The 27,667-nt window shown below is 43.2% G+C and overlaps 1 protein-coding gene across 5 annotated transcripts; it reads right to left on the reverse strand.

Moving 5' to 3' along the window:
• Positions 1-27,667, reverse strand: rassf5 (Ras association domain family member 5). Of its 5 annotated transcripts, none has more exons than XM_044179008.1 (6): positions 26,723-27,667; positions 13,062-13,189; positions 4,055-4,165; positions 2,869-3,202; positions 2,640-2,755; positions 1-2,410 (listed from the first exon to the last, which is right to left on the reverse strand). In XM_044179008.1, the coding sequence occupies exons 1-6, from the start codon at positions 27,546-27,548 to the stop codon at positions 2,267-2,269; spliced, it is 1,659 nt and encodes a 552-aa protein (XP_044034943.1). In that variant the 5' UTR covers positions 27,549-27,667; the 3' UTR covers positions 1-2,266. The 5 variants fall into 5 exon arrangements, with proteins under 5 accessions (XP_044034943.1, XP_044034932.1, XP_044034952.1 ...); XM_044178997.1 differs by having other exon boundaries at positions 4,055-4,168; positions 26,723-27,666; XM_044179017.1 differs by lacking the exon at positions 26,723-27,667 and adding an exon at positions 20,970-22,063 and having other exon boundaries at positions 4,055-4,168.

Here is a 27,667-nt window from a genome sequence, read left to right on the forward strand (position 1 = left end):
TAAAGGGATGACCTTTTTATTTCATTTTGATACTCTGTACAGATCTACTGCTATATTTATACACACTTCTTCAAATAAATTGCAAAAAAAAAAGCATTAAGTCTCAACATCCTTGACATAATATCATATGGAGGAGGTGGACCATGAAATAAATAACACGCACACACACACACACACACACACACACACACACACACACACACACACACACAGAGGGGTTGTGGAAAGACAAATGTGTTAAGGGTAAGGGAAAGAAAGAAAAATTACATGTACACCACCCAAGAAACAGATTTGCACACATGCAAAAGCACCCATACATACAGTCAGGCACCTGTGTGCTGAAACACACCTTACATACATACAGGGGCACATGAAACAAAAGGCACTGCCAGCAGGAACAGCTTGGGCTTTGGGTGGTGGTGTTAAAAAATATAAACAGGTTTGGGTTTACTGAGAAGCATGTGCTTATGGACAACGGGCCCTTAATTTATCAGTACTTCTATCGTATTAAATAAAAGATGAAAAATAAGGGTGTGTGGAAAATAATTACAGTAAATGCTTTGGTTAAGTGCATTCATTTTATGATACATACATGCCAAATATCTTTTCCAAAACAACCTAATTTGCACTTGTAATGTATTATGTTACATCAATGCGTGTTTAAGACTTGATAAGTGAGGCCCAATGAGGGAGCGCTGATGACACAGACACTCATTATAAAACACTATTCACATTATCCTCACTGCCCTAGATGAGCACAAACACCCCCCACACACACACACACACACACACACACCCCAACCAGTAGGAATGAAAGAATGTTAATATTTATCGTAATAACAACAAAGGTCAACCTTGTCACTCTTTTTCCAGTGTCTACATAATACATATGCATTGCAAACACATCATTGGTACATCATAGCCATTATCATGAATTTTATATATATATATATTTTTTTTTTTGGGTGGAAGGTGGGGAGATAAAAGAAAAGAGAGGCAGAAATGCATGCCCAGCCCCAGAGTTATGGGCCATTCAGTGACACGCATCTATATGTGCAAAAACAGAAGCTGGTTTAAGTTTTTCATACACCACCTTTAATTAGATAAACGTCCAAACGTCTCTCATCCCTTTAAAATCCTCTCAATAGATCTGTCCCTCTAAGCTTTGGTGTAAAAATCCTCTCACATTCAAATGCAACCCATATACAATGACAAAATCACTTTCACAATAAAGTGTAAAATCTGTAAAGGTATGTGGATTGCCTCACTCAGTAGGCTTCATCTGCAGGTAGAGTTCATGCAATGTTGGTTAGATCAGGATTTAGGCAGGGAAAATGAACTCACAGTTATCATCTGAGAAAAGGTTAAGTTTGTGTGTGAGAAGAGGATTGGTAACTGGGTTGGATCTTTCCATCAGCAAAGCACCTGACAGCATCTTTTCACACGGCGTTAAAGTAGGCAAATGGAATGATAGGAACAAATAAAAAGGCAGAGATTTTGGACAAAATGGGGTGGTGTTTTTGGGTGGAATTCAATTTCTTTCCTCCTTTAGGTTTTCTCTTTGCTCAACACATGCTCCCTGAGAAAAAAATCAGAGAACGGATCTCGCTTTCTTATCTTTCCATTCCTTCTTGTTCTAGCATCCAAAGCAAAATGCAGCCTTCTGCCTCCAGCCCCGACCCTAAACATTCCAACACAAAAATAATACATCAGTATGATTGTCCTTCCATCCCAATGAGATATTGAAAAAAGTAACCATGCCTTCTGTTTTAATTCTAACTCTATGTGCAGGGAGATGAGCTGAGAGAGACTCATGCATAAGTAACACTTGCAGTAGCAGCAGCAGCAGCAGTAGCAGAAGAAGAGGGAATCTTTAAAAACACCACTGGTTACTATCAGTCCCAAATGAGATTTCAAGTCGGAGTTTCATATCTTGCCATGATCTTTCTGTGTGTGTCCTTGGCAACGTAAACACTACCTGTCCAATGAGCAAGCAGACCACACACCCAGTAGTCTATCATGTCGTTCTCGCATCTCCTCAGGGGAGTGGATGTATGGATGGTGGGGTTGGGTGGGGGCTTGTATGCATCCTGAGAAAGGGTATGCGTCTGTGTGTGGATGTACTGCATGTTTGGGTGTATATGTGGAGGGTGGAGACAAGTTCAGCTCCGGCTCCAGTCTCTGAATAGATCAGGGGTCTTGAGGGGTCGGCGTTCAAAGGGTCAGTCTCTCTCTGGGTTGAGGTCGTAAGGTAACAGGTGAGGGGTCAGGGGTCGTGTTGTTGTAGGGCCCGTTGTAGTTTCTGTCGGTACACAGAGTATTTTTGCTTCACTGCCCGCACGCGCTCCGACTCCTCTTTCTCCAGGATCACCAGGAAGTTTTGTAGCTCAGGGACAGAGAATGCATGCCACTGTCAGAAAGAGGGAAAAACAAATTATACCACTGCAAAAAGTTGACTTTTGCTACTAGCCTTCTATGACTGTCTATCAAAAAGGAATATTGCCTCAGCAGCCTGTATAATTCCCCTTTCATGCCAAATAAAGCATGAAAATTAATGTTAATTGTGAGAAAAATTAGAAACCACAGATACCTAAAATGTGCCTGTAAGTGTGTGTGTGTATATGTGTGTGGTTTCTCACCTGCACCTCTCCAGTCTCATTTTCCTTAAGGACAAAGCTGAGCTGCTCTGGGTCAGGCCCTGCGATCAACCTCAGAAGAAGAGGACGCTCACACAGAGAAAGCTTCTGGAACAGATCTGGAAGGGGGAAAAAAGCACAAAGAAAAACATAGAATTTAATGCTGTATATTACATATGTTTCCTGCAAATGAGCTAGTAACTAGCTAGTAACTAACTAATCTTTTCCTCACCCTGTCCGTCACGGTGCGTCTGCCTGTACAATGCAAACTTGCGGGGATTGTCCAACACCATGAACTTCTTCAGCAAGCCCTGGATGACCTCTCCTGTGGTGGTCAGAGAGCTGATGTGGAGCTGCTTCACACAGTCACATGGTAGGTAGAAGGATGTTCTGTTTTCACTCTGGCAAGAGTCCGTCCCTTCCTGGCAGTCTGATGGTGCTTGATTGCGGCTACCCGTCTGCCTGGACGCTCCCTCTGAGCCCGCCGCCTCCACAGCGGGGACTGTGACTGGTCGACTGAGCCTCAGATGGACCTTAATGAAGCCTGTGTAGGATCCGTCTGAAGCCTAGAACACACAGAGAGGAAGAGGGAGACGGTAAGAGAGTGGAGCTGTACAGTAAAAATGAAACTACTGCGAGGAACCAATTAGCTAGCTTAGCATAAAGACTGAAAACAGGGAAAAAGCTAGTCTAAGGTATCAAAATTTCTTGGCAGTCACGAAATAGTCCGGCACATAAACACTCTATATAACCACAACGTCTCCTTTTTACATTGTGGTTTTTGTACAGATTTAATGAACAAGACGTATGGTGCTAATTTGTGAGCATTAGAGGTGCTGGTAGAGAGATTCTGTAACCTTCGGACAGAGCCAGGCTAGCTGTTTCCCCCTGTTTCCAGTCTTTATGCTAAGCTAAGCCAACCTGCTGCTGGCTGTAGCTACATATTTACCGCACAGACATGAGAGTGGTATCAATCTTTTCATCTAACTCTTAGTAAGAAAGCGAATATGGAAACTGTGTTTTTTCACCTCTTTCACCATGGCCGGTTTCCAAGACATTACATATACATATTTAGAAATAAAAAATAACAAATATAAAAATAGATTTTATTCTCATGTATATCAAAGTTACTTCATTTTGATGAAATCAGGGATCTTTAATGGTTACCTCACTGTACATAATTTAGTGTTAAAAAAATTCTAATCAGTACCACGCTCCTCTTATCTGTTTCACACTGAAACTGGTACTTTCATTCCTACTTTTGCATAATCGCTTGCTCCATTATGTCCCAGCCCAATTTCCTGTTTCTGTTTATCAAATTATGAAAGTGAGGAAGCTCTAACAATCTAGTTTCATTGTTAGTTTGACATTATACAGTACAGTACATTCACCAGCTACAGCAAGTGTTCAAAACTCACCAGTTTCATGCCATTTTCAGAGACTTGAGCGTTATACTCTTCTATCCTTGTCCGCACCTCTTCCTCTGACAGGTCCTTTGCTCCTCCCTCTTCTTCCTCCTTTGCTTCATTCTGCTGTACGTCAGAGAGAGGGTGTCAGTATTAAAATGTCAGTGTACTGGTGGTATCAGTGTTTGTTTTTTTAAACCAGCAGATGGTGCTGCTTACGCCACAAGTCCTGTAAAATACAAATGCTAATTTGAATACACCAGAATCAAGAGAAACCCTTCCACCATGCAACCCTTTAAAAAAAGTGGACTGACTGACTTGCAGGTATACCAGGTGTCATATTTGAATGACTAAACAGCATCCTGGCCGATTCCTACACTCTGTGGTCTCTCTCTCTTGAGAGCAACTACTTGTGACAACACCTCCCTCTCTTATCCTCCATCTTTGTCAGCCTCAGTCTGCTTCTTTGACTGTGGCTGATGGGGATTCTTATAGACACTGTATTATCTCTTCCACCTCAGCGTTGACACACAACTCTACAGCTCTACATAGGAGACAGGAAATGTTGTGAATGGAGCAAATCACACATTCAGCATCACATCACGAGAATATTGACAGCGTTGCCTCCCTCTCACCCAGAGGGAGGGAGGACAGGGAGGCAAAGAGGGGGAGGCAGAGAAAGAGGCGAGTAAGGGGTAAGGAATGATGAAAGAGTGGCTGCTGAGCCAGCCTTAGCAACACAGAGTTTGACTGGGTTATTTATAGTACAGTGGGATGCATCCTCTCTATCTCACAATAGCATTTTTTTTCCCTTCTCCTGTTCATTTGTATTTTCTGGGGCAGAGAGAGAGAGTCAATGTGTGTGTGTGTGTGTGTGTGTGTGTGTGTGTGTGTGTGTGTGTGTGTGTGTGTGTGTGTGTGAGAGAGAGAGAGAGAGAGAGAATGCAGGGCAGGAATCGTTTCTGTAGGAGAGTCCTCAGGTTGTGTGATGAAGTCACTGTTTCATTCAAGACAGATGTGTGTGTCTCTGTGTGTGCACACATATAGACTGAGGCGCCTTGTGGTAATAAACAACCCACACAGCTCAGCTCATCGTAGCTTAGCTCAACCTGGCTGACATTCAGCAAAATAAGGTGATAACATTATAACATTTAAATGTTCAAGGCTGACATCTGGCGATAGATGCCAGGACAGAACTGTGTGTATGGTTTTATGTGTCCATGTGTGAATAGGAGCAGTGAGAACAGGGGGACTTTTGATTTTGCCTATCACATAGCTAATTCTTTTTGTTGCTGTCTTTATCTCTTCTACACTCCTCTGTGCAATTATGGTCCTACTGTCATGATAAATGTCCATGTTGCAGTGAAACAGCAGTGGAAGCTGCTAATGCTATTATGGCCACTGCATGTCGCAAATTCAATCATTGAAATCCCTTTTAATTAGGACACAAACACATTAAAATATTGAGAGTTTACATCCCTGGTTCTGTATCTCCACAGACTCATAAAGAGTCAATGTGTGTCCTGATCTAATCGCATTCATAGAAGAACAAAATAAAAACTCATACATTTAATAAAACTCTGGTGGATAAACATTAAGTGTGCATGGCAAAATCCAAGGTTAAGAAAAGAATCTGAGGGATACAGAGAAGTTGACTTGTATCTAAAATTCCTCCCAGTCTAAGACAACAAAGTGAAAAGAATCTTGCAGGAATTCCTGCGTTTGTATGCGAGTTTCTAAATGTATCAGAGGCAGTGCCCTGCCCTCCCTTTCTGCATACCAGTGAGAGTGGTCAGGGGACAACAGAGCGGGACAATAGAGCAGTTTCCGCCCCTGAGAGTTCCACAAAGTCCTTGGACACTGCTCTGATCAGACCAGGTCATGAGGGAGCCAATGACCAGCAAGACACGGAAGCAGAGAGATGTGAACCCTGAAAAGACTTGCTCAGCCTGCACTGTGGTTACAGGAAAACACCTACATTTTGAGGGACTAGCACCTTGGTGGACTTGCTTGTGAAGTGATGAAAAAAATATGACATGGAAATAATTTACATTCCCAACGTGCATGATTGGTTCCAGAACTCAATTTTAATTGGTTAGTATAAATGAGTGATACTAAATGATGCAAGGTAATTCATTCATTCATTCATAAACATAAAAAGCATAATCGATTCAGTGTACGTTATGCAGCCAGGTTGATCTTTAGAACTATTCTAGGTGCTTTACAATGTTTCGCTCTATCAGGGTCACTTCTTGTCGAACAACTTATCTGATCGTAGGTTTAAGCAGCACTTTGTTTTTTGATTTTATGTCTAAACTGGTCCAATCTCATACACCAAACTATCAGGTTTTGCTGCATTTAGTGCTTTTATAAGTTATTATTTTGACTCTTAACTTCACTCAACATACACAGTGCTAGGCATGGAGCCTCAGGGCAAACAATGTACCTGATGACACAGGTGATCATATACGACAACTAAAGGTGAATTCTACACAGAAACCACTAGCCTCTGGCATTAAGTGTACCCACTGACTGATTTGTCACTGTCTGATAATAACAATATTACAGGTGACAGGTCCAGGCCATTTAATCCAGTTTAATGATTAGTGATTCAGATAGATGTAAAGCAGCTTAAATGTGTAAGATATCTAGGACTGTTACATAAGTGTCATACAGGCATATGAATACATGTCATGCAGATACACACACCCCCTCAGGGTGACATGAGTAAGTGTTGATGCTCTCACTCTGATGAGATCAGACAAGAGAGATCATACGACTGCTGCAAAGTAGTCAGTATTAAACCATGTGCCAAACCTGTCTGTGTGTATAACCTGACCACCTTTTCGTTAACTTGAACTTACCCTTGACTTAGTCAGTCAAACCTGCAAGCATGTGTGTGTGTGCGTGCGTGTGTGTGTGTGTGCGATTGACATCATGATCTTCAGGTAACACTAGACTCTAGGATCTATTACAACTGGCCAAGATTGAGGACAAAGCGAACACTGTCAGAACAATACTCAAATAATACAGAGCAAGAATGTGGACAGAATTCAACAATAATATGCATGTATGTATGTGTGTGTGACACACACACATACACATATGCACACACACCGATAACAGCGTGTGTTAGCACAACACCTTTACTAGGTCAAGTAAGGTGAGGTGGTGAAGCACGATTGAGAACACACGTGCTGATTCTATTTCACAGCTCAGAGACCGCTGTGTAGTAAATGTAAAAAGTAAATGTACTCATTATGAAGAATGAAACATCAAATATTTACTGTGTTAGTAGTATTTTGATATTGTATCTGGTCCAAATGTTGCTAATCTAACTACTTTTTATAGCATTTTAATGCATGGCTATGCATCATATTTTAAGGTTTAGAGTATATTATGTTTCGTACATATCATGTCTTTATTGGTGACATAACTAACTACTCCCTCAACACACACAGGAGTAAAAACATCACACATTTCCATCTGAAATGTAGTGGAGTGTAGGTGTAAAGTTGTAGAAATAATCTGTACTTCAAAACTATACTTAATACAGTGCAGTTATATAATATGTTCTGTATTAAGTCCACCCCTACGCACAGGCAATCTTTGTTTCCCACCAATGTTGCCTGATGTGTGCTGTGTATGACATGCTGTAGAGATTAATACTGTAACAGGTGTCTGTGAAAATGCATTTTATAGTGTCGATGATCACCAACAGCGATGTAACTCATATATTTTCACTGCATCAAAACGCAGACCAGAAAAAACTGAACAAACCCCTGCTCATCACAGTTTAACACACACACACACACACACACACACACACACACACACACACACACACACACACACACACACACACACACACACAAAACACATTAAGGCTGGCTGGCTAATCTGGAGCAAAAAGCTCAGCTCTGGAAATAATTCATAAAGAAAAGAGAATCTGAACTCCCGTTCCACTGTTTTGATGAATGTAAGTATCTCCCAGTGTCCCTGTGTAAGACTTAACACAGTGACACATTTTCAATTCCTTATACACAAAATACATGATAATATCTCTATCCACAGGATGCCACACAGATCTTTGCATATCTCCTTTTCATATTCAAACACAGGAAAAAAACAGGACACTTTCACAGCAGGGCCACTTTTAGTGCTCTACCAGAGGACACAATTCAGTTACTATCGAGGATGTAGAACCCATCCCTCCTATGTTGTTTAGCTGACTGTGCTGTTATACCAAATGTCAAACCATTTTTCTCTGGCTGTGTAGTGCCAGAGAAATCAGCTGGCAGCTTCTACGCTGGCAGCCCAGACAAGCTAACCCCAATACCCTTCTGTCTCAGTACATCAGCAACCCTAACTCCACACGCTGACAACACAGCTGGTCAATTATTCAGAGATTATACCTTCTCCAAGTCAGACACCAAAGGCACTGCCAGGACAAGGGCAGCAAGAAGAGGGCTGAGTGTGTTTTACATGAATGCAAATGTCTGTGTAGTTTCAAGAATTTCATCTCCAGGCTTCTTGTGCAACCAGAAACACTTTTCTATCTGATACACTTCTCTCTCCCTCTTTTACTATAGAAAATCATTCGCCTACTGTGCATCATGGGACAAGCTCCAACAACAAACAAGCATCACATAACAACCTGCAATGCAACTAATTCTGTATAAACTGTAGTTATTGTATATGACACAATTATGTGTGAAGTAATCGAACATGCAGTAGACGAAAACCAAGTCTCAGGAAGTGTACAGAGTGCCAACAAAACCATGAGTTGCTATGGTAACTAGGAAAATTGTTTTTTACAGTTAAGTAGTTGCTTTACACACACACACACACACACACACCCTTGCTCTAGTGCAAAAGCATCAGCTTTGTTTCTACGGAAACCTCTCCCACGCACTGTAGAGAAGAAGCCTCTATGGAATCTGTAAGTTAACATCATTAACTCAGTATCTCTGCTAAAACACAGCAAACACATTATCTCTGTCGACTGCTGAGATGAAACCACACAGCAGTGAGTCTTCACTTTCCAAACAGCGTTTTCAGACTATGATGCTAAATCTATGCAAGCCACTCACACTCACATGATAAATGAGCTGCCAAAAGGTATCAAGGTTGATGAACAAGGCTGACAGGCAGGGAGATCAATGTTACACAACAAATGTATGACAGTAACCCCTTCATACATGCTCACATTCACACACACCTAGAGGCCTACTTAAGCATGCACAAACACCACCACTTCCTCTCCACACTTCTGCTTTTTGGTTGCATGTTTCTGATATAATGGCAGTTTGTTGCCCAGCCCAACTGAAACCCTAACCATCTGAGTTTGTCTTACTCTTACAATTTCATCTATCAGAGCGAGTGTTGTCCTGATTCTGTACCTTAGCTGCACGCTTGGGCTGGCGGAAGAACGTGGTCTTGGCTGTGAAGAAAGTGAAGTCTTCGCTCTCATCATCCAGGCTGCAGTACCCGCTGCTCATGCTGTTACTGCTGGTCATGGAGGGGGTCAGCACTGTATTGACAGTCATGGAGAGGTCCAGAGACGGCCTCCGCAGCACCAGAGCAGCACGTTGACAGCTTGAGGAAGTGCTGGTTTATTTTTTTTGAAAAAACGCTGGGCTGATGTGACACTTAGCAACAATTAGAGTTTACGTGCATCTAACTGTCTTTTACTCATCCAGAAAAAGTCAGCGCTCCTCTGCTGATGCATCCAGAGAGTTTAAATCCCACCTGTGAGGGGGAGACAGGTGAACTCGGCTCAGATTCTGCGCTTTGCGAGCCACCGGAGAGGGGACCAGGAAATCCGAGAGCGAGCACAGACGTGTCACTTCCTCCTGACGTGTGCTTGTGTGTGTGTATGCTCTGACGCCGGTGTCACAAACACTGTACAGTATATGCACTTGGTCATTTGCAGCTAATACACACATGGACACTCTCATACACAGTATGTAACCGTCTCACACACAGACACACACATGTGACACGCTGGTGACATGGAGTCAGTTTACCGGTTGGTTTCAAGTTAATCCTGCTCACCTGAGAGCCCCTGTTATACCAGCAAAACAAACGCTCATAAAGGCATGCAAGCAATACCACATCCTGCTTTCTTTCCTGCTCTGTGTCTCTGTAACGACCCACTGCGAACAAACGAAGAACAGTTCAATTCAATTGTGTGAGAGCATCCATCCGTCCCTGGAGTCCAGAGTAAACAGCGGCAGAAGATCTCTTGGCGCTCACAGACCCCGTACTGCCTCCTCTCTCCTCCTCTCTCAGTTGCTTTGGCAATACTACCACAGAGACAGATGCCTCCCACTCAGCCTCTCTCTTTCTTACTCTCTCCCTCCCTCTCTTCTCCTTTCTCTCTCTCTCTGTCTGTCTGTCTTTGCAACCGCTTTGCTCCCTCACTCTCTTGCTCAACCATCTGTGGTTGAGTGTGTTATCAGCCTGCAAGCACCCTCCCCCTTCTCCCTCCACTCTCTCTCTCTCTTCCTGCAAGCGACTGCACCCTGCAGAGCACGGCCACTTCCTCTTTCAGAGAGAGAGAGAGAGAGAGAGAGAGAGAGAGAGAGAGAGAGAGAGAGAGAGAGAGAGAGACATGGGTAAGTAGAAATAGAAAGAGAAATGCTGATGAGTGAGAGATATGAAGCCTCAAAGCTCCTGTTTTACATACGTAAGAGCAGCAGTGACAGGAAGCAGCAGAGAGACTGGGGAAGATGGCTGCTCTTCTAGTGTGATTCTGCAACGGTTCACCAGAAGCCATCACAACCACTGAAAACTTTTGGCTTTTATGTAGGAGCATGCCATAATTGGTGCTAATGTTATAATTAGGGCTAATGTTTCAACACCCAAACCAATCGGGGACAGATTGAGACCAGAAAAAAAAACATAACCTCCACAGCTGCACTGCCGCGGCTGGTTTGTTGGTGAGGGGGAGGGCTCACTCACAGCGCTTAAGGTGAGATTAAGAAAATAATAAATGACTGCCTTCAGGATAGAGATTATAGTGACCTCTAACCTTACACTGACCCCACAATCTACCCTCTGACTCTTGCAGTGACCCCCTCATCAAAGCAGCTAATGCCCCTGTCACTGTTGAGATTGATGGCCACATATGTGCGTCTGTCTGCACATGTCGTTTCTGTGTGTCTGTAATATGATTTTAAGATCTACTCAGACGTGATTATAGGTAAACCTATATGCTACTGGAGGCCTGCAGCATGCAGGGACAGTGTCACCCTTTCACCCTGTCTTTCTGTCAGGTTTGAGTCAGCTGAAGACTGATTACCCGCGGCTCTGCTCCTTGCTTCCATCAGTGTAATCACTAAGGGAGAAGGCAGCGTGCAGGGGGTCGGATGCTACATACACACACACACACACACACACACACACGCATACTGAACGACACTGCTGCTGGCTTCAAGTCGATGACTGTGTCAGTGTGCTGCATGTATGTGCTTCTTGGGGGTAAAAGCGGATCAATTTCTGCTGATGCACACACTATAAGGACCTGTAAAGATAGAGGGGAAATAAAACACAACCACACACACAGCTGCAGCTATGAAACAGAGCAAAAGGGGTGAAAGAGGACTGGAGGAAATTAATGATCATATCTCCTCTTGTCTGCAGTCCTAGTGTACTCTATGAACCAAACAAGAGTGTGGAGAGAGAGAGGCCTTAGTCACAAAGTTCACATACCTCCAAGACAGACATCATCAACGCTCACTTAATTCTGACTTTCAGCTCATTATCTTTAACTACACAGTCATTAAAACTCAGAAAGAAGTAGCAGTGCTAAAAATGGCTCTACAAAAAAATGATATGGTATTATTTCATTCCAGTAGATGTAGAATATTGAAAGAAATTAGCATGTTTTTGGATACACAGCCAGAACTGTATTTAGAGCAGTTGCTGCTAGACATTTGGTCAAATTTACTTGATTTATCCCCCTGCTCGCTTGCTCGCTCCAATTCTCGCCATTGCCATCCACATGTTTCAGGGTAGCACGATTGTGTGTATTTGTTCACGCTCTCTCGAAGCAGAGTACTACCTGGCACATAACCAGGGGTCTAATTTTGTGTTATCTGCCCCCTGGGCGTAGAGAAGCTGCCAACATTCTGCTGCAGGCCTGCGGGGTTATCCAGCTTTCTCTCGTGCATGATGTGTGTGAGTGTGTGTGTATTGACCACATTGTGTGGGTGACTGAGGCTGGGATGCCAAGAGCAGCATGCAGGCGCACAGTTTCTCAGGTTCCTGTCCTCACACATGTGCTTACGCAAAGAGTGGGTGAAGCACTATTTTGAGGATGAATTTTACATAATTACTGTATCACTGGATAGCCTGTGGCTTGTACAGTATAAGAGTATAAAAGCTGAAATGATATAAAATATAGAAATAGAGGATAACTAAAAATACTCCACTAGCATGCATAACATCTGAGACTAGGTTGCACTAACACAGCTATGCCATAATGGAGGTCCCTAACAGTGATTAACCTAATTAGTTTGCAATCACATAAGAGAAGCTGAGGAATTGAGGACATTGGGATCCACCACTGATTGAATAAATCAAACCCATACTACAGGGGAGAGATGACAGAGAAACTGAGGGAGGCCATGAGAGCAGGTGAAGGAGAGAGGGAGGCACATCAGATGCTTAGGTGACATAGTGTATTCTGTGCTGGGAACATTCTGTGACCAAAAAAAAAACAAATGAGTGCATACATAAATAAATTCATAAGCAGACAACCCGAGGAGGAGGAGGAGGGACAGCATGTTGTGAAAGAAGAGGATGGTTATGTAAAAGTGTAGGCTTGGAGAGATGCTGCCGAATGAACCCTGCCATTACCAAATAGTGACTCATGTATACCTCTGCAAAATAACACACGTAAAGAGTTCAACACACTAAATGTTAAGACGAAAATGTTGGCTCTTCAGCAGTGCCCCTAAAAACTCTTAATTCTACTAAGTAATACTTTTTTTTTTGTATTTGAAATGCTCACCTTGTGTTGATGGGCTGTGGAGGAGGAGTGGCTTCTGGGAGACGGAGTTTCTTCGGGCTCTCTGTCCCTCTGGTTGCAGTCCAGCTGGACTTGGCTCTCACACTCCAGGTGACAGGTGTAGCTGCAGTCTGATGAACACAAAAACACACCAATCAGAGACAAGAGCACATGCAGCAGGACAGAACCAATAAAACACCAACAAACATTGATCTAACACTGTAAACTATACTCTGTGGAATGTCATGTCGGAGAGAGTAATGCTGATTTTGAAATCAGGAAGAATTCTGATGTAATCAAACATGTATAGTCAAACAAACACTCCCTTTACACAGAAAATTAGCTCCATCTAGTGGCTAATGCCAGACACACACCTACAAGGTACTGGACTGCAGTATTAACAAAACACACCAACAAACAATACATGTTTGTGTGTAGACTGACTTAGATTGAATAATAATTTTAGAGATCTGCACACACAGCTACACCTATCAACTTAACATAATATCACTTAATATCTAATAACCTGTTGAGAGCTCACAACTTAACCTACTAATTACACCAGTAAGATCCACTTCTATACTTCTCATTTACCCATCAGATGGCAGGAAACACTAAGTACAACTGTCACAAACAAAATATGGTATCTTCTGGTGCAGACACATTACACAATGTATAATGGACAAGGTCCAGCAAAGATCATAACAGAAACAAATACATAATGTAATACAGACATACTGTATCGTAACAATGGATGGACACGCTCCTTTTACACACTCAAGGCCAAAAAAACTGTACCAGTATAGCAGCCATGGTATGGTCAACTCACATCTTACTGCTCAGCTAGAAAATAATAGATTTAGGTACTTCCCCCAAAACCTCCCCAAATAGTCCACTGTTCTTTCATTTTTAGTTGGTTTCACATTTGACAGCCTCAGTTTGTTTATGCCTTGGGAACTTTATTGTGGCCAGAGGCTTTTCCACTGAAACGCAGAGCCTCACATCTAACTTCTCCTCTGTTGGTGAGATAATCCATGCTAAAGAAAAGAGAGATTTTCAAACCGCATGGGAAAAGAGGACCGCAGTTCGGGGGAAACTCTGAGTCAGATCCTTTTTATGGTCCTCAAGCAGGAAAGCTTCTTAAATAAAACGCTGTACAGTAGATGACAGACACACAAGAAAAACATAAACTATTTCAACAATGTTCTGTTTGGAAGCCAATACTTAAAGTTGCTTCTAAACAACACATTGTTTTCTGGTACAACTCTTTGTTGCTGCAGTCAGTGCTGAATGACTAGGCTGAGCTAAGCCTGGTTGATTTCCTGTCTACTGATATTAGTGGCTCTGTCTGTATCCTACTAACAGAGGGACACCACTGCGTCTCTCACACTCAGCATCAGCACCATAACCATGGCAACAAGCTTCTTGATGACCACTGTAGAAAGAGAAGGGCTCTACTTACATAAGGTCACTGATAGAAGTGTGTGTGGAGGGTTTTAAGTTATTAATTAGCTATACATTTAGGATTAATGACAAATTACTTCTACTTTCATGCCCTGGAAATGCAGATATTTTCAAAATAGCTTGTTTGGGAATTAAATGCTCCATGTGTTTTGCACTGGCATGGAAAATAGTAGGCCTGATAACTGAAGCAAGGACAAAGAAGAGAGAGTAAAGGGAGGCAGGACAGGGCTTACTGACAGGAGGGGTATGTCTAACAAAGAGTAAAGTTCAGATAAAGGATACTTCACTCATGACAGTTTAGAGGTCACTGCATTAAGAGAGGGAGATAGACATAAGTATGTGTGTGTGACAGACACAGGTTGGCAGAGTGAGAGAGAGAGTAAGAGGGGAAGGCTGCAATGCCTCACCGACAGGATGGATGTGTTGAGGAAAGAGTTCAGATAAGGGATATTCTGCTCATGACAGTTTAGAGGTCATTGCATAAAGAGAGAAAGAAAGGAAGCACACGGGGGGATGGAAGAGAGAAACTCCTTTCCTGTCCAGCTTTCCTTCATTTACTCCATCCATCCTCACTCTGGATTACACACTGTGCCTCTACTTCCATATTTGGCCATATAAATATTCAGTATTTTGGGAAATGTGCTTCTTTGCTTTCTTGTCTAGAGTTAGATGAGAAGATCGATACCACTCTCATATCTGTACAGTAAATATGAAGCTGCCATGAGCAGCCCCATAAAACAGCTAATGACAAATAGCCATTTAGAGGTGTTGGTAAGTTGATGTTACCTCTGGACAGACCCAGGCTAGCCGTTTCCAGCCTTAGTGCTAAGCTAAGCTAACCAGCCGCTGGCAGAAGCTTCATATATATTTTCCTTAAAAGATGCCCTGTGGAGATTTTTGTAAACAAACAACAAGGTTATGTTTACATTCAGTGTTGCTCACCAAAATGCATTGTGTATATCCTATGTATCGTAAAGAGTACAAAGAAAAATGTAAAATACTTGAAAAACATCGCTCCATAGTGCTACTACTCATCAAAACCTCCACAGGGAACGTTTAAACTTCCTCTGTTGTCATTCTCAAGACAGAAATCAGTGTTTGTGTTGGGTGGTGGCTACTTAGAGAAGAACCTGCCCTTGGTCTTTCTCCTGATAATTGATTTACAAGACAGGAATTACTGTTGGGCGAACTATAAAAACAATGGGAGGAACGCTTAGAGATTGAAACTTTTCCCCTGTTCCACACCTACAGTAAGATACACCACTGTCAGCAAGTCACAGTTTACCTAGGATACAGACTATTCCCACACTGATAAGACACACTGTCTGTCTCTCACTCACACACATATAAAGTACTGGAAATCAGCATTTTGGACCTGAAGTTCAGCCTAAACTGACAGGCCTACACATAAAAAACAAAAATTAGTTGTATGATTTTGTGACTGCAAGGGAAGTGTGTATTTTTTGCTGAAATCCTTGTGAAGACATGTTTAAGTTTGACACCTTGTTTTACACCTTAAACAAACCCCAGGGTTTGGACTTATGTTCAATTAAATTATAGGATTAGGTTTAATTTAGAATAGGTGTTACAGTAAAGGTACATGGTTCTTCTTTCAGTGGATTCAAGGCCACTAAATGTGAAACTCAAGTGATTCAGGCTTTTTCTTATATGTATGCATACTAGGTGTGTGTCTACTTTTATGAAGGTGTGGATATGTGTGCAGGCCTAGTGGCCACACCTAGGCCTTAGGTGTGCCTGCTTGGGATGCTGTACCATGCACATGTTAGTGCTAATGAGCAGGTAGAGAAACTGCAGCAATGATCAAGTGATCCAGCAGGGCTCTGAAGGTTATGCAGGCGTGCTGACACAGGCACAATCACATGTGTGTGTGTGTGTGTGTGTGTGTGTGTGAAGTTTTTTGTGTGAAAGTTATTTACATGCCTGAGACAAAACTCCCCTCTGGACTCCATGTTAGGACTTGCAGGGGTTTCCCTTTTGCTCTTCTGTGGAAAGTATATTGTTGCGCAGACCATCAAATGGGGAAGTTGCTTTATTTAAATACAGCGAGGCCACTTCTTCTCTGCAGGATTTTTAGGAGAAGTCCACTTATGGGAATGCCACAGCATCAGGTTTTGTTAGAGCTCCAAGCATAGATTCATTCACTGGTACATGTTTCTTGTATTTGTAATTGTATTGTAACTTCCATATTTATAACTCCAAAGTTGGATGGGAACTACCTTTTAATCCCTATATTTGCTTTCTATTCTTAAAGTCTGTAGTGAATAAGGGAAAAGAGCCTTCATGTATTCTGCTCCTTTTGACTGGATAGTTCTTTAGTCACACATAACACTTCAAGAACCTGTCTCATTGGACTCTTTTAAAAGTATTTATGATTTGAAGGCGAGCTAATCTAGCTGTCAGTGTTGTTTTTATTTGACTGACCTTTTAAGATACTTTGTCCGGTAAACTGCAGTACTATGATTCTTTTGATTGTTGAATTATATGCTTTGTAACTTCTATGTGCTGCTGCGGTCTTTGCGAGGAAAAATATGTAAAATATGCTTAATCTCAGTGAGGTATTTCCTAGTTAAATAAAGCTATTATAAAATGTAGACACTTTGATGACAGTGAACACACAGGACACCAAGAGATGACTGTAATGACGTTGAGCCATAAACACTCATCAGCATCTGTTCCTCCTGCACAGAGCCATGGAGTCTAGAGTCTGTGTGTGTTGTCTCAACACGAAGATGGGCTTTGGTGTTACGTGTCGCCATGGTAGACTGGCCTCGGAAATGCGTGGACAGACTTCCCCTTTGTCTCTCATCTCATCATTCCAGTCTGACTGCTTTTAAACTGACACTGCCTCCAGACAGAGTGGGACGATAATGCGGACAGATAGAGAGGGAGGAAGAGACAGCACTAGGAAACTCCATCAGTGCAACGGAAAGAGATGAGGGAGCTTAGATGTACAGTATGTAAAGATCTATATGTGGTGGCTGTGTTAACTTCCACTGCTGCACTTTGGGTCGATAACATCCGTGCAAGAGAAGACGGTAAAAGAGGGGCAACGATTATAGCGTGTTAAATAACGACAAGTCTGAAGTCAAAAGAGGACATTCAGATTGTCTTAGTGGAGGCAGCTGAGTGAAACATTTCCACGGTCATGTTTCTGTTTTCTATCTCCTAAAATGTCTTGTCTTGTTCTCTTTCCACTCCCATTGTTCTTGGAAGGCCAAGGAGCCAGAAAATTGTCCCGTTTTTGCATCATCTCCTGTTACTTTTTGGAAGGTAGGGGATGTGGGTGGTTGTTTTTTATCTGCAAGACAGTGGGTGTAGGACAGACAAGGGGAGGGTAAAGACACAGATTAGCAGGTCATGGAGGATGTCTGTATGACACCAGATAGAAACAGAGGGAGGGACATACTGTATTTACTCTTTGTTTGGGTTAGGAGGGAGGGGGTAAATACGGGTAAGGTAGCTAAAAGATAGGGGCGAGGATATTAACACGGTCACTAATGAACCTCAACAGAGCTCTGCAGGTTTTACGAGGGAATTAAGAGCAGCTTTGGGGTCTTTAGGGGGCTTTAGCCAGTCTGATCCCATCATAGCTCATTTGGAGCAGTTATCCATGTTTTCCTACTGTGCGGCTCACACACACACCAAGCTACTCATAGTCATCTTGTTTTTCATCCCTCATTCTATCATTATAAATCAAAATATATGCTTCCAGGATACACACTTCATATGCTTACCTACCAGACATGACCAAACAAATCTCTCCTAACCTAAATAAAATCTGGCTCTGTTCACCCTGACATCTGTGTGTATCTGTGCAAAAAAACAATAATTTCATATTTAATACTGACATTCTTTATCTCCATCACCACAGCATCTCTATCTTCCTCCATCTGTCAAGCTATAGATGCTCCCTGAATTAACCAAGCAAACAGCAGAAGAACCAGGCTTCGTTTTGTTTGTATTTTTAAAGGCTTATTCTGTCCAGTGAACTGCAAATGGATGCAGCTGAATGCTTAAAAGGGTATTTTTTGTTTCTTCCCACATTACTGATGTTTTAGTGATTTTGTGTTAAACTTTCACTGAAATGCTCTTCGGATGGCTGAGAGTATTGGACTTATGAAAACTTTTTAGGATCAATTATATAATCAAGAATGCAAAGTTGTTTGTTTTGGCTTTGGAAAACATTCTGAAGACATTTCACATGAATGACAGTAATATGGATCTTTTAACTAACTACTACACATATATCAGAATTCTGATATTGATATACTGTATATATAATGATATTGCAAATCCCATGAAATAGTCAATAAATGGATTCGACAAACCTTCTTAACTCAAGGGCCATTTAGTAGATTTCTTCCAGAGCTTTCAGCCACATCTTGTGGCCTTCACCAGAGGATGGGATTTGCTCACTTGTCATTGAGATAGTTCATACTTTGGTCACATGACAACTGAACCATCTCCATGACAACTGAGCAAACTCCATCAGCTGATGAAGGCCACAAGAAATCAAATACGATGTTGAGTTAAGAATTTATTTTTTGACAAATTACTATTTCCAAGGTCAAGAATGAACTTTTAAGTTAAAGTTGAAGCTCAATCACATTGATGTTCAGTGCAGTAAAATGTGTTCCGCTGTTATGCACCTGATCAGACTAAAATTTTCAAATGTGTATAACAAAAACCTTAATGCAATTAGTTTATAATTACAGTTTGCTTGAATTAAAGGGGTACTCCTGCAATTTAGTATTGCATTTCCATAAAGTTGGGGAACTCACAATAGAAGACTAAAGATCAAAATCGAAGCAACAGAGACTGAGATATCCTGACTTTTAGTCCCTAGTATGAGTCAAGCTCCAGCATCCTACATTTCCCATAATGCAATTTAATAGCATCAATTTGGATGACCCTCCATTCTTGATAAATGTCCATGTCTTTCAAACTACATGGCCCAAGTTTGTAACACAGACTTTCTGTTAAATATTTTTAAGTCTCCAAGCCCAAGCCTGATGACATCATCAGGGTTATTTTCTCATACTTTAGAAAGCTCCCCCAGAGCCACAGAAGACATGCTGAGAAGTACTCTTTATGATGAGTAAACTAACGCTTATGTGTAAAATCCGTGGCGTGCCCCTTTGATTTGGACAACAGATTTTTATAAAAACGATAACATGATATGACGTGGTCTTCACAATACAATTCCCCAACTCTTCATATACAGTAATACTGAATCAATGTCCGATGACATTGACAGATGTAGTTGTGTAATTAACAGTTTAATCTTGGCCCTGAAGAGTCCTCCCCTAAAACACATTATCCCCTCCAACCATGAGACTACAGTCACCAAGTTACTATATTTTTTTTAGCAATTTAGAGAATTTGAGAGGAATTTCCAGACAGATTATAATCATAGATAGAAGAAGCAATAGAAGAGGAATAGGCCAGTTTATTCTTAAAAGGATTTACTGGGTTTCCTTACAGGGAACACCATCTAAAAATACCCATTATCTGTCTGCGGCAGCTCGTGCTGTTGATGCTGTTCCTGAAGCTTTATAGGCTGCAGCATGACGTTACTCAGGTGGAGTGGTGAGCTCTTGATGAGCAGCTCCCTGAGTCATGTTTGGTCAGGGTCTTATCAGGCTTACACAAGAGGGCGCACACACACACACACACACACACACAAAAGAGCTGGAGTAACATCTTTTTTTATTCAGCTGTCAGTCTCTTGCTGTGAATGAATCAATAATTTTGCAGCACCCAGCCATTTTGCTCCCTGCCTCTTCTTACCCCAGCCACACTTTGTGCTAATGTTACATTATGTATTCATCACCCCCATTGCATTAGGCAGTCCTTTATTTGGAGAAAACATGGGAAAAATCGATACCATGCAGCCTCCAGCAGGCTCACTCTTATCTCAAATTCCTGCTACAAACATGAAAGTCAATATGATAATCCACTTACATAGCATTTTCTCGACAGTTTAAAATTGTGTAGGTTTTCTGTGTTTGAGTGTGTGTCTGGAGCAAGAATATACTGTAGATCCAACTGCTTTCATCTAATCTGTTTACTGGACTATTCTGCCATTTACAATCAATCTGCAGCCTGTGTCCTCACTGTTCACACACAGTCTTACACACATAAACAATATGTGCTCTTACACAAAAGCGAGGGGGATAGATCAGCCGATGGGGGGCGGATGTAGACAAAGAGTAACAGGGCTTGAGGGCATTGTGGTTCACAGATAGACAGACTGATGCACACAATACCCAAATATTTTGGCCCACAGCGTGCCTTTGAGGCCAACCCTGCTCAACCTGTCTACTCATCATCTTTCCCTTTTTTTCCCTAAATACTGCCCGCTATCACTGCCAAACTGATCAGGATTCAATGTACAACTTCTAAGTCTCAAATCCCAGTTTTTACCTGAGGTGGTGAGCAGAGATCCGTTAGAGGATGATCGTCGGAGGATCCGCAGGCTGTCACTCCAGGAGCGAGACTTGGGCAGCCTCTTCAGGAGCCGCCCCAGCCGGCGTGACACCTGTCCGAAGCAGGCGCTGCCAGCCTCCCCTTCCGAATCGCCCCTGACCTCCTCCAGATGCAGTGACACGTGGCCGAGAAACGTTCTGCCCACCCCGACGCGTTCAACTCCCCTGACCCGACCCCCACCCCTGCCTCCCCCTTCGCCTCCTCCTGCCCCGGGACGAGAGGTGCTATCTGTGCCATGGATGGAGCATGGTGGCACCATCCGGCAGGCACCGTCCTGTGTGCGTAACCCTCGATGGCTCTCCTGTCCTGCCCCCGGCTGCCCCTGTCCCTCTGAGGACTGCCCCAGCGCCAGCCCCCCCAGTTCCCCCCTCTGCCATCCCAGCGTAGCCACTCTGCCACCGGTGCCACGCTCCGAATAAACAGCCCCCTCTCCACTCGCTCTGCCACCCCTCCACCTGTACTCCTCACACACTCCCTAATGCTCTCACCTCTCTACTCGCCTCACACTTTTCTCCTCTGGTCTGCACCTGACCAGTCTTCCTCACACCTCAGCGTGCGGACATGAGCCCCGAATCTCTGCTGTACCACTTGTTCCTCTCTAACGTCTCTCTGTTATCAATGCTCCCTCATCCTCTCTCTTCCTCTCTCCCCTCTTTCTCTCTCCCTCTCTCTGTCTCTACTGCAGCACCCACACACTCTGCAGTAACAAACAGTCAGCTTAAAGAGACAGAAACCCCCTCACAATCCTGGCTTCTCTATTCCCCTCTCTCGTCTCTTTCCAGCAACAGGACCCTTTCTCCTTTTCGTTCCCTCAGTGGTTGACGGTACACACTTCATTTAGTAGTAGAGAACATGGTGGGATCTCCATACAGTAGAGCAGAAACGTCACAGACCACTGCAGAGGTGGTTACCAACACTACCTCCTCTCTTCTTCCCCCTTTCTGTCTCCTTGGTGTGAAACCCTACAGCCTGGTTGAGGGGAAGTGAGTCAGCCATCCTGTCTAACCCCACAACAGTGACATATCTTGTCAGTGTGAAGGACATGCATCACCTCAAGTGTGTGTGTGTGTGTGTGTGTATATTGGTGCTTGAAAGTGTGGGCTGAAGTGATGCGCAGTCCGTTGGTTATTAATATGCACTGTGAAAGAGAAAAAGTGAGAGAGCTACTGGGAGTTCTTCTGCCCTACTTCTAAAATTTAAGTTTGGAGGAACAGGATGTGCTCACTAGTTTCATACACAAGCATATGACATAATCACGAGCAATGCCATAAGAAGGTGATGCTCTGATGTCACCTTTTTTTTTCACTGCAGTGCAGAGTATGGCGTTGTGTTTTAAAAAAAATCCAAAATCGCCCTCAACTAGCATGGGCTTAAGAATTTCTTTGTCCTGTCATTTCTGCCCTAACCACCTCTTCCTCTGCAGTCCTTCTATCACTATTCACCAAGGGCGACCTAAATATAGCCTGGCTGAAAATCCCCACTGTTCTGCCATACATACAGCTGAGCAGCCATACACAGTGAGCAGAGCACAAAACATGCATGTCTTTCTGCAAAAACAATGCCCTTATCTGCATGGCCCATCTTGTCACTCGCTTTTCTTTTTTAAATTAAGGTCAAATGATGTTAAGCAGTGGGCGAATGGGCAAATGGGTGAAGACTTTTTCCATGTATACTGCTTGTTTCTAAGAAACTGAACAAAAACAACTTAACCAATACTTTAGAAAAATACAGCATAATATTAGTGCAATGTAGTAATTTGATGAACATGTGTTCAGTAGCTTTCTTCAATATTCAATGCAGCCTTGTATTCATCTTCTGTTTGTTTTCAACTTAAGACATATGAGCTCTGAAGGAATGTTTTGGCTGAAGTCTAGTTAAAGCTATATTCAACGCAGGTCTGGCAGAGCGGCAGCAATGGTATGTCGGGACACGAAGGTTATGAGCCATTTAACACAACCCTACTATGTTTTCTTCTTCTACTGTGAATGGAGCTTTGAGAGGACCAATGTGAAACAGCTAAAGGGTTCCTAAGACAAGGTCGGTATTGTGTAGATCAGGGGAAGTGGTAAAATAAGGAAGAGATGGAGTTTAAGGAAAAAAATACATCCTCTAGACATCAGGAATGCCATGGGGCATAAAGAATACACTCGGAGGGTTACTGTGTAGGTCTGTAGCAAATGTGTGAAAAGTGAAAATGAAATGAAATGAAAAGTGTGTGTTTGGGTGTGTGTGTGCATGTGGGGCTTCCTGGCAGCCATGTGTCAATGCGAGTACCCCTCCTTGTCTCTGCAGTGACCAGCACACAACCCCACATCTGCTGCTGTAGATGCATTGTAATAACCATCTCCACTCTGCTTGCAAATATTTAAGCACAAATACTAGTAACAGGTCTTTATCAAATTCTGAGATCTATGTAAGCTAACATTGTTCACATACTGTACATTGCTTGCGAATGCTTTTTCTTGTTGTGAAATCGTGTTTGGAGGAGCTCTGATCTCTGTAGCATTCACCTTGTCATACAAGAAGCAGATATACATGCTAACATGCAGGACCAATAACAAGTAGTTATTACAGTACACAGTGGTGGTGAGAAGGGTACAAATTCACACAAACATCTCTGGAGTACCTAGTTATTGAATGTAGTTAGTACTAAATTTGCTCACTAACTGATGAGTGACAGAAATCTAATTGACAACTATTTTGATAATCCATTAATCGTTTGAATCATTAATCAAATCAAAATGCCAAAAATTCTCTGATTCTAGCTTCTCAAATGTGAGGAGTTTTTCTTCTGTTTTATATTATATTAAATGCTAATTTGGGGTATTTCTGACATCTTATAGCCTAAGAAATCAATCAAATAATTGCTAGAAAGAAAACAATCATTAACTAGAGGTGCATGTCTTATTGCTTGACAGAGATTGAGGAGAGGAGAGGACCAAACCTGTTGTGTCACAACAGCATGGTTCCCTGAAAGCTTTAATTAAATATTAATCTGACGTCTGACTCTGTCTGCCAGTCTGTAATCCCAACCTCTCCATCCCTGAGACATAATCCCAGGCAAGACACACCCAGACCTGAGATTAAGGAGGCTGCCCTTCCCCTCCCTCCCTCCCTGCCTCCTTCCTGCCTTCCCTGACCAACATGGAGAGCTGACAAATCAAATCATGGGAACAAGAATAAACAACAGCCACTGACAGGATACAACCCTAATCTACTGTACAAATTTATATAACTGTTACACATTGGACTTCTCTGTACAGTTGTATTTAAAACATTTTTATAATAGTATTTATCATTCATTCTGTGTGTGTATAATACTGTATATGTGTGTTTTCCTGTGCATAGAGGAAAGGGAGAACAGCAGAGGAGAGTGAAAGACAGTGGAGTTTGTTCCCTAAATGGGCCAGATTAGTGTCGGCAAAGCAGACATATAGAGCTCATAGATGTCTAGACTGACACTTATCAGACATGTTGGTCATATGCTTCATTATTTTACGCCCCATTAGGGCCTGATGCCACATATGGCTCTCATATGTATGTGTGTAGTGTATTTATGCATATATAGTGTGGAGGTTGGGCGACACACCACAAAAAAAAATAAAACACTCCCATCTAACTCCCAAGAGGAGCAATAAAGATTTTCGATAAGCACTAACACGGACGAAAGCCAGCCATAGGAATAAATTCAGAAGATTACACAACAACAGAAGAGCAGACTATGAGAGTTCTGGCTAGATTGACAGATTCCACTGTAGGGCAAGGCCACATCACAACAGTCCCTGCAAGCTCACGACTGTCCCAGGGGAGAAGGGCTGCATAGCTGTTTCTATAAGCTTCATAGGCAACAAAGCCAACTCAGATACAGGGAGGCTGATGAATTAAAAACAGAGGGAGCGAGGCGTACAACAAGACAAAGACAAAGAATGATGCTTGTTTATGGTTGCAAGGCCTCCGTCTCTACCCCTGTTATTTGCTGGGTGTAGTTGAAAGAAGAGCATGTGTGTGCGTGTGTGCCGTTTCTATTTTGGCAGTTTTGGTTACGTTACTCCCCACAAAAATACCCTGCAATGACCCCCATGACTGTACACCACACTCACCTCTGATGTTTTCCGAGAAAAGGGAGAGGAAAGGACAGTTTGCTCCCGAGGAGAGCTGACTGGCAGCATAAAACTACAGCTAATTAGATTGATCCATAAAGAGACTAAAGAGGACAAAAAACTCTGGGTTTTTGGGTTGTAAAGAAACTCATGACTGTGTGTGTTTCTCTGGGTGTGTGTGTATGTGTGCGTGTGCGTATGAGAATAGCGCTCCAGTAATCTCTGCTCTCGCTCCACTGATCTCTTGCTGATAGCACACTAAATCAGACAGCTCTGCAGTGCTGGACAAACTCTCGCTCTTTTCCCCTATCCCTCACTCTTTCCTCCCCATCGGTCTTGTTCTAGCTCTCCGTCTCTCGTCATTCCTATCACCCTGCCTCCCTCCACCTCTCCTCTGACTCTGTCCACTATTTTTGCAACTCCAACTACTTGTCATCCTTTCCCTTCCTTGTTCCCCTCGGCTTCTGTTGCTTTCAGCCGGTCCATTCTTTATCTGTCCCGTTCTTCCCTCACTTTCAATCCTCTCTTCAATTGCTTTATCTCACACTGCTCTGCAGCCGCAGCCTCCCCCGTGACAGAGTGCTGCTGACACAATGCCAACTCAGCAGCCACATGCACTAACAGACACACACATACACAGCATGCATGCACGTGCAGTATGTGCATGGAAAAGCCAACACACACAATAAAAAAAACTCTTCTAAGTTAAACACATATCCACACTGCCAGGTCAAATTGGCTTGGCCCAAACTCTCTGTGTCCCAGAGCTGTGCAGGTGGGAGTGATGTCATCAGCAGCCTGAGCAGCTCTCAGCAGTACAGCATATACAGCCAGTACAGTCAGGTATGTGACTCCAGAGATATCAGGCACAATCACTGTAAAAAGTTTTAAATGGCCTTAAATAGGAACTCCAATACACAAGCAATGAAAAATGCTGCTTCCAGTGTCCCTATTACATCTGTACACCACCTCATCAATCTAAAATACCAAAAGACAGTTCACACACAAAAAAATCAGTTCATGCACACTTACAGCTAAGTGTGAGCTTTACAGACATTTCCATTGTGTCTCTGGATTTCACCAATGCATGAATTCTACTATCTTTCCTTCGCTCTTTGAGCCAGGGCTGCAAACCATGGGAGGCAAAGCTGGAAAGACAAGATAATAGGCTTTCCATGGACAGTTTCTGGCTTTGTCTACGGAGCAAAATGCTTGGAAATGTCCTTCCTCGTCATACTGGCTCACTCACACAAGCACATACACACTTTTTTTTGTGTACACACATACAGCCACCAGTATGGAAGAGTTAAGCACCTGGCTACTTGTGCTTTTCACAAAATAATCTAATAGTGTGCCAGAAACAAGATACAGGTCAGCAAGTCAAAACCCCCTGCATTATTCTGCACATACAACCCATCACACAACTGAAAGAAATGTGTAGGTTATATATTTAAGTGCATGTTTTGAATTCACATACTATGAAACAGTAGCAATGGGTAACTAATATTACTCATTTCCACTAGGTAGGATATGCACAAAAATACTCTCAAGGCAGATAAATACATGATTTGGAGAACTACAACTACTTACTTTGACACTTGAGTGCCTGTGCAGTGATCTGACGGCTACAGGCGTCACACCAGTCCCGTGTAACTGGCTTGGCTTCGAACCTGTGTCCTTCACCCTTCTCGGTCCTCACCCGGGGGTCCAACCCGCGGGGAAAGATGGACCAGGCCTCCCTGCGGAGAGGCTCGGTGCGGGCCAGCCTGACGACTCCAGTCCTGCCCTGTGTCAGCCGCTCCATCGGGAGACCGCCGCTCTCTCCTTGTGCCGGCACAGAGATGCTCTGGTGTCCGCTGTCTCTGCTCCGGCTGTCTCGTCTCCCGAGTGGCGCGTCCCGGTGCCGGTGCGCTCCTTTGTGTCCTTTCGTAACCGACCCGCTTGGCATGACATCGATGCCCGGCCTCTTGAGCGAAGTCCCCCTTCGACCACCTGTGTTATGGTTCGAGTTACAGTTGATGTTGCTGTTGCAGTCACCGGTGATGTGGCCGGTATGACTTTCTCGAGTCCCGGCTTCGGTGCTCCTGTCGCAGTCCGTACTGTCCATCTCTCTGTCCCGGTCCGGGCTACGTGGCGCAGCAGGGGCCGCCGGAGCTCCGTATCGTTCATCGGGTATCATTCCTCCTCTCACCGCCTTTTCTCCTGCCGGAGACAAGGGATGAGTTCCCGATTCCCCGTCAGTACTGACCGACCCGCACCTCCCCGAGCTTCTCCTGGACATCATCTTCTCCCAGGACAGTTTCCTCGGCAGGGTGATTTTCTTCCCGCCGCCGGCCAGTTTGAAGAGCAGGAGCTGCGGTTCCGAGTCCAGCCTGTGCGGACCCGGGTGCTGCCCCACCACACTAACAGACGCCATTAGCCCGTTTCCCTGTAATGCGTGTGTGTTTGGCTGTTTGGAGTGTGTATTAGTGCGTGTATTTATCCGTGCCCTGAATGTAAACTCAACTCACGCCCGCGACAAGCGTGTAGTAGTGA

Source organism: Siniperca chuatsi, linkage group LG2 (genome assembly GCF_020085105.1).
Source record: "Siniperca chuatsi isolate FFG_IHB_CAS linkage group LG2, ASM2008510v1, whole genome shotgun sequence".
In the NCBI taxonomy this organism is placed as follows: domain Eukaryota; kingdom Metazoa; phylum Chordata; class Actinopteri; order Centrarchiformes; family Sinipercidae; genus Siniperca; species Siniperca chuatsi.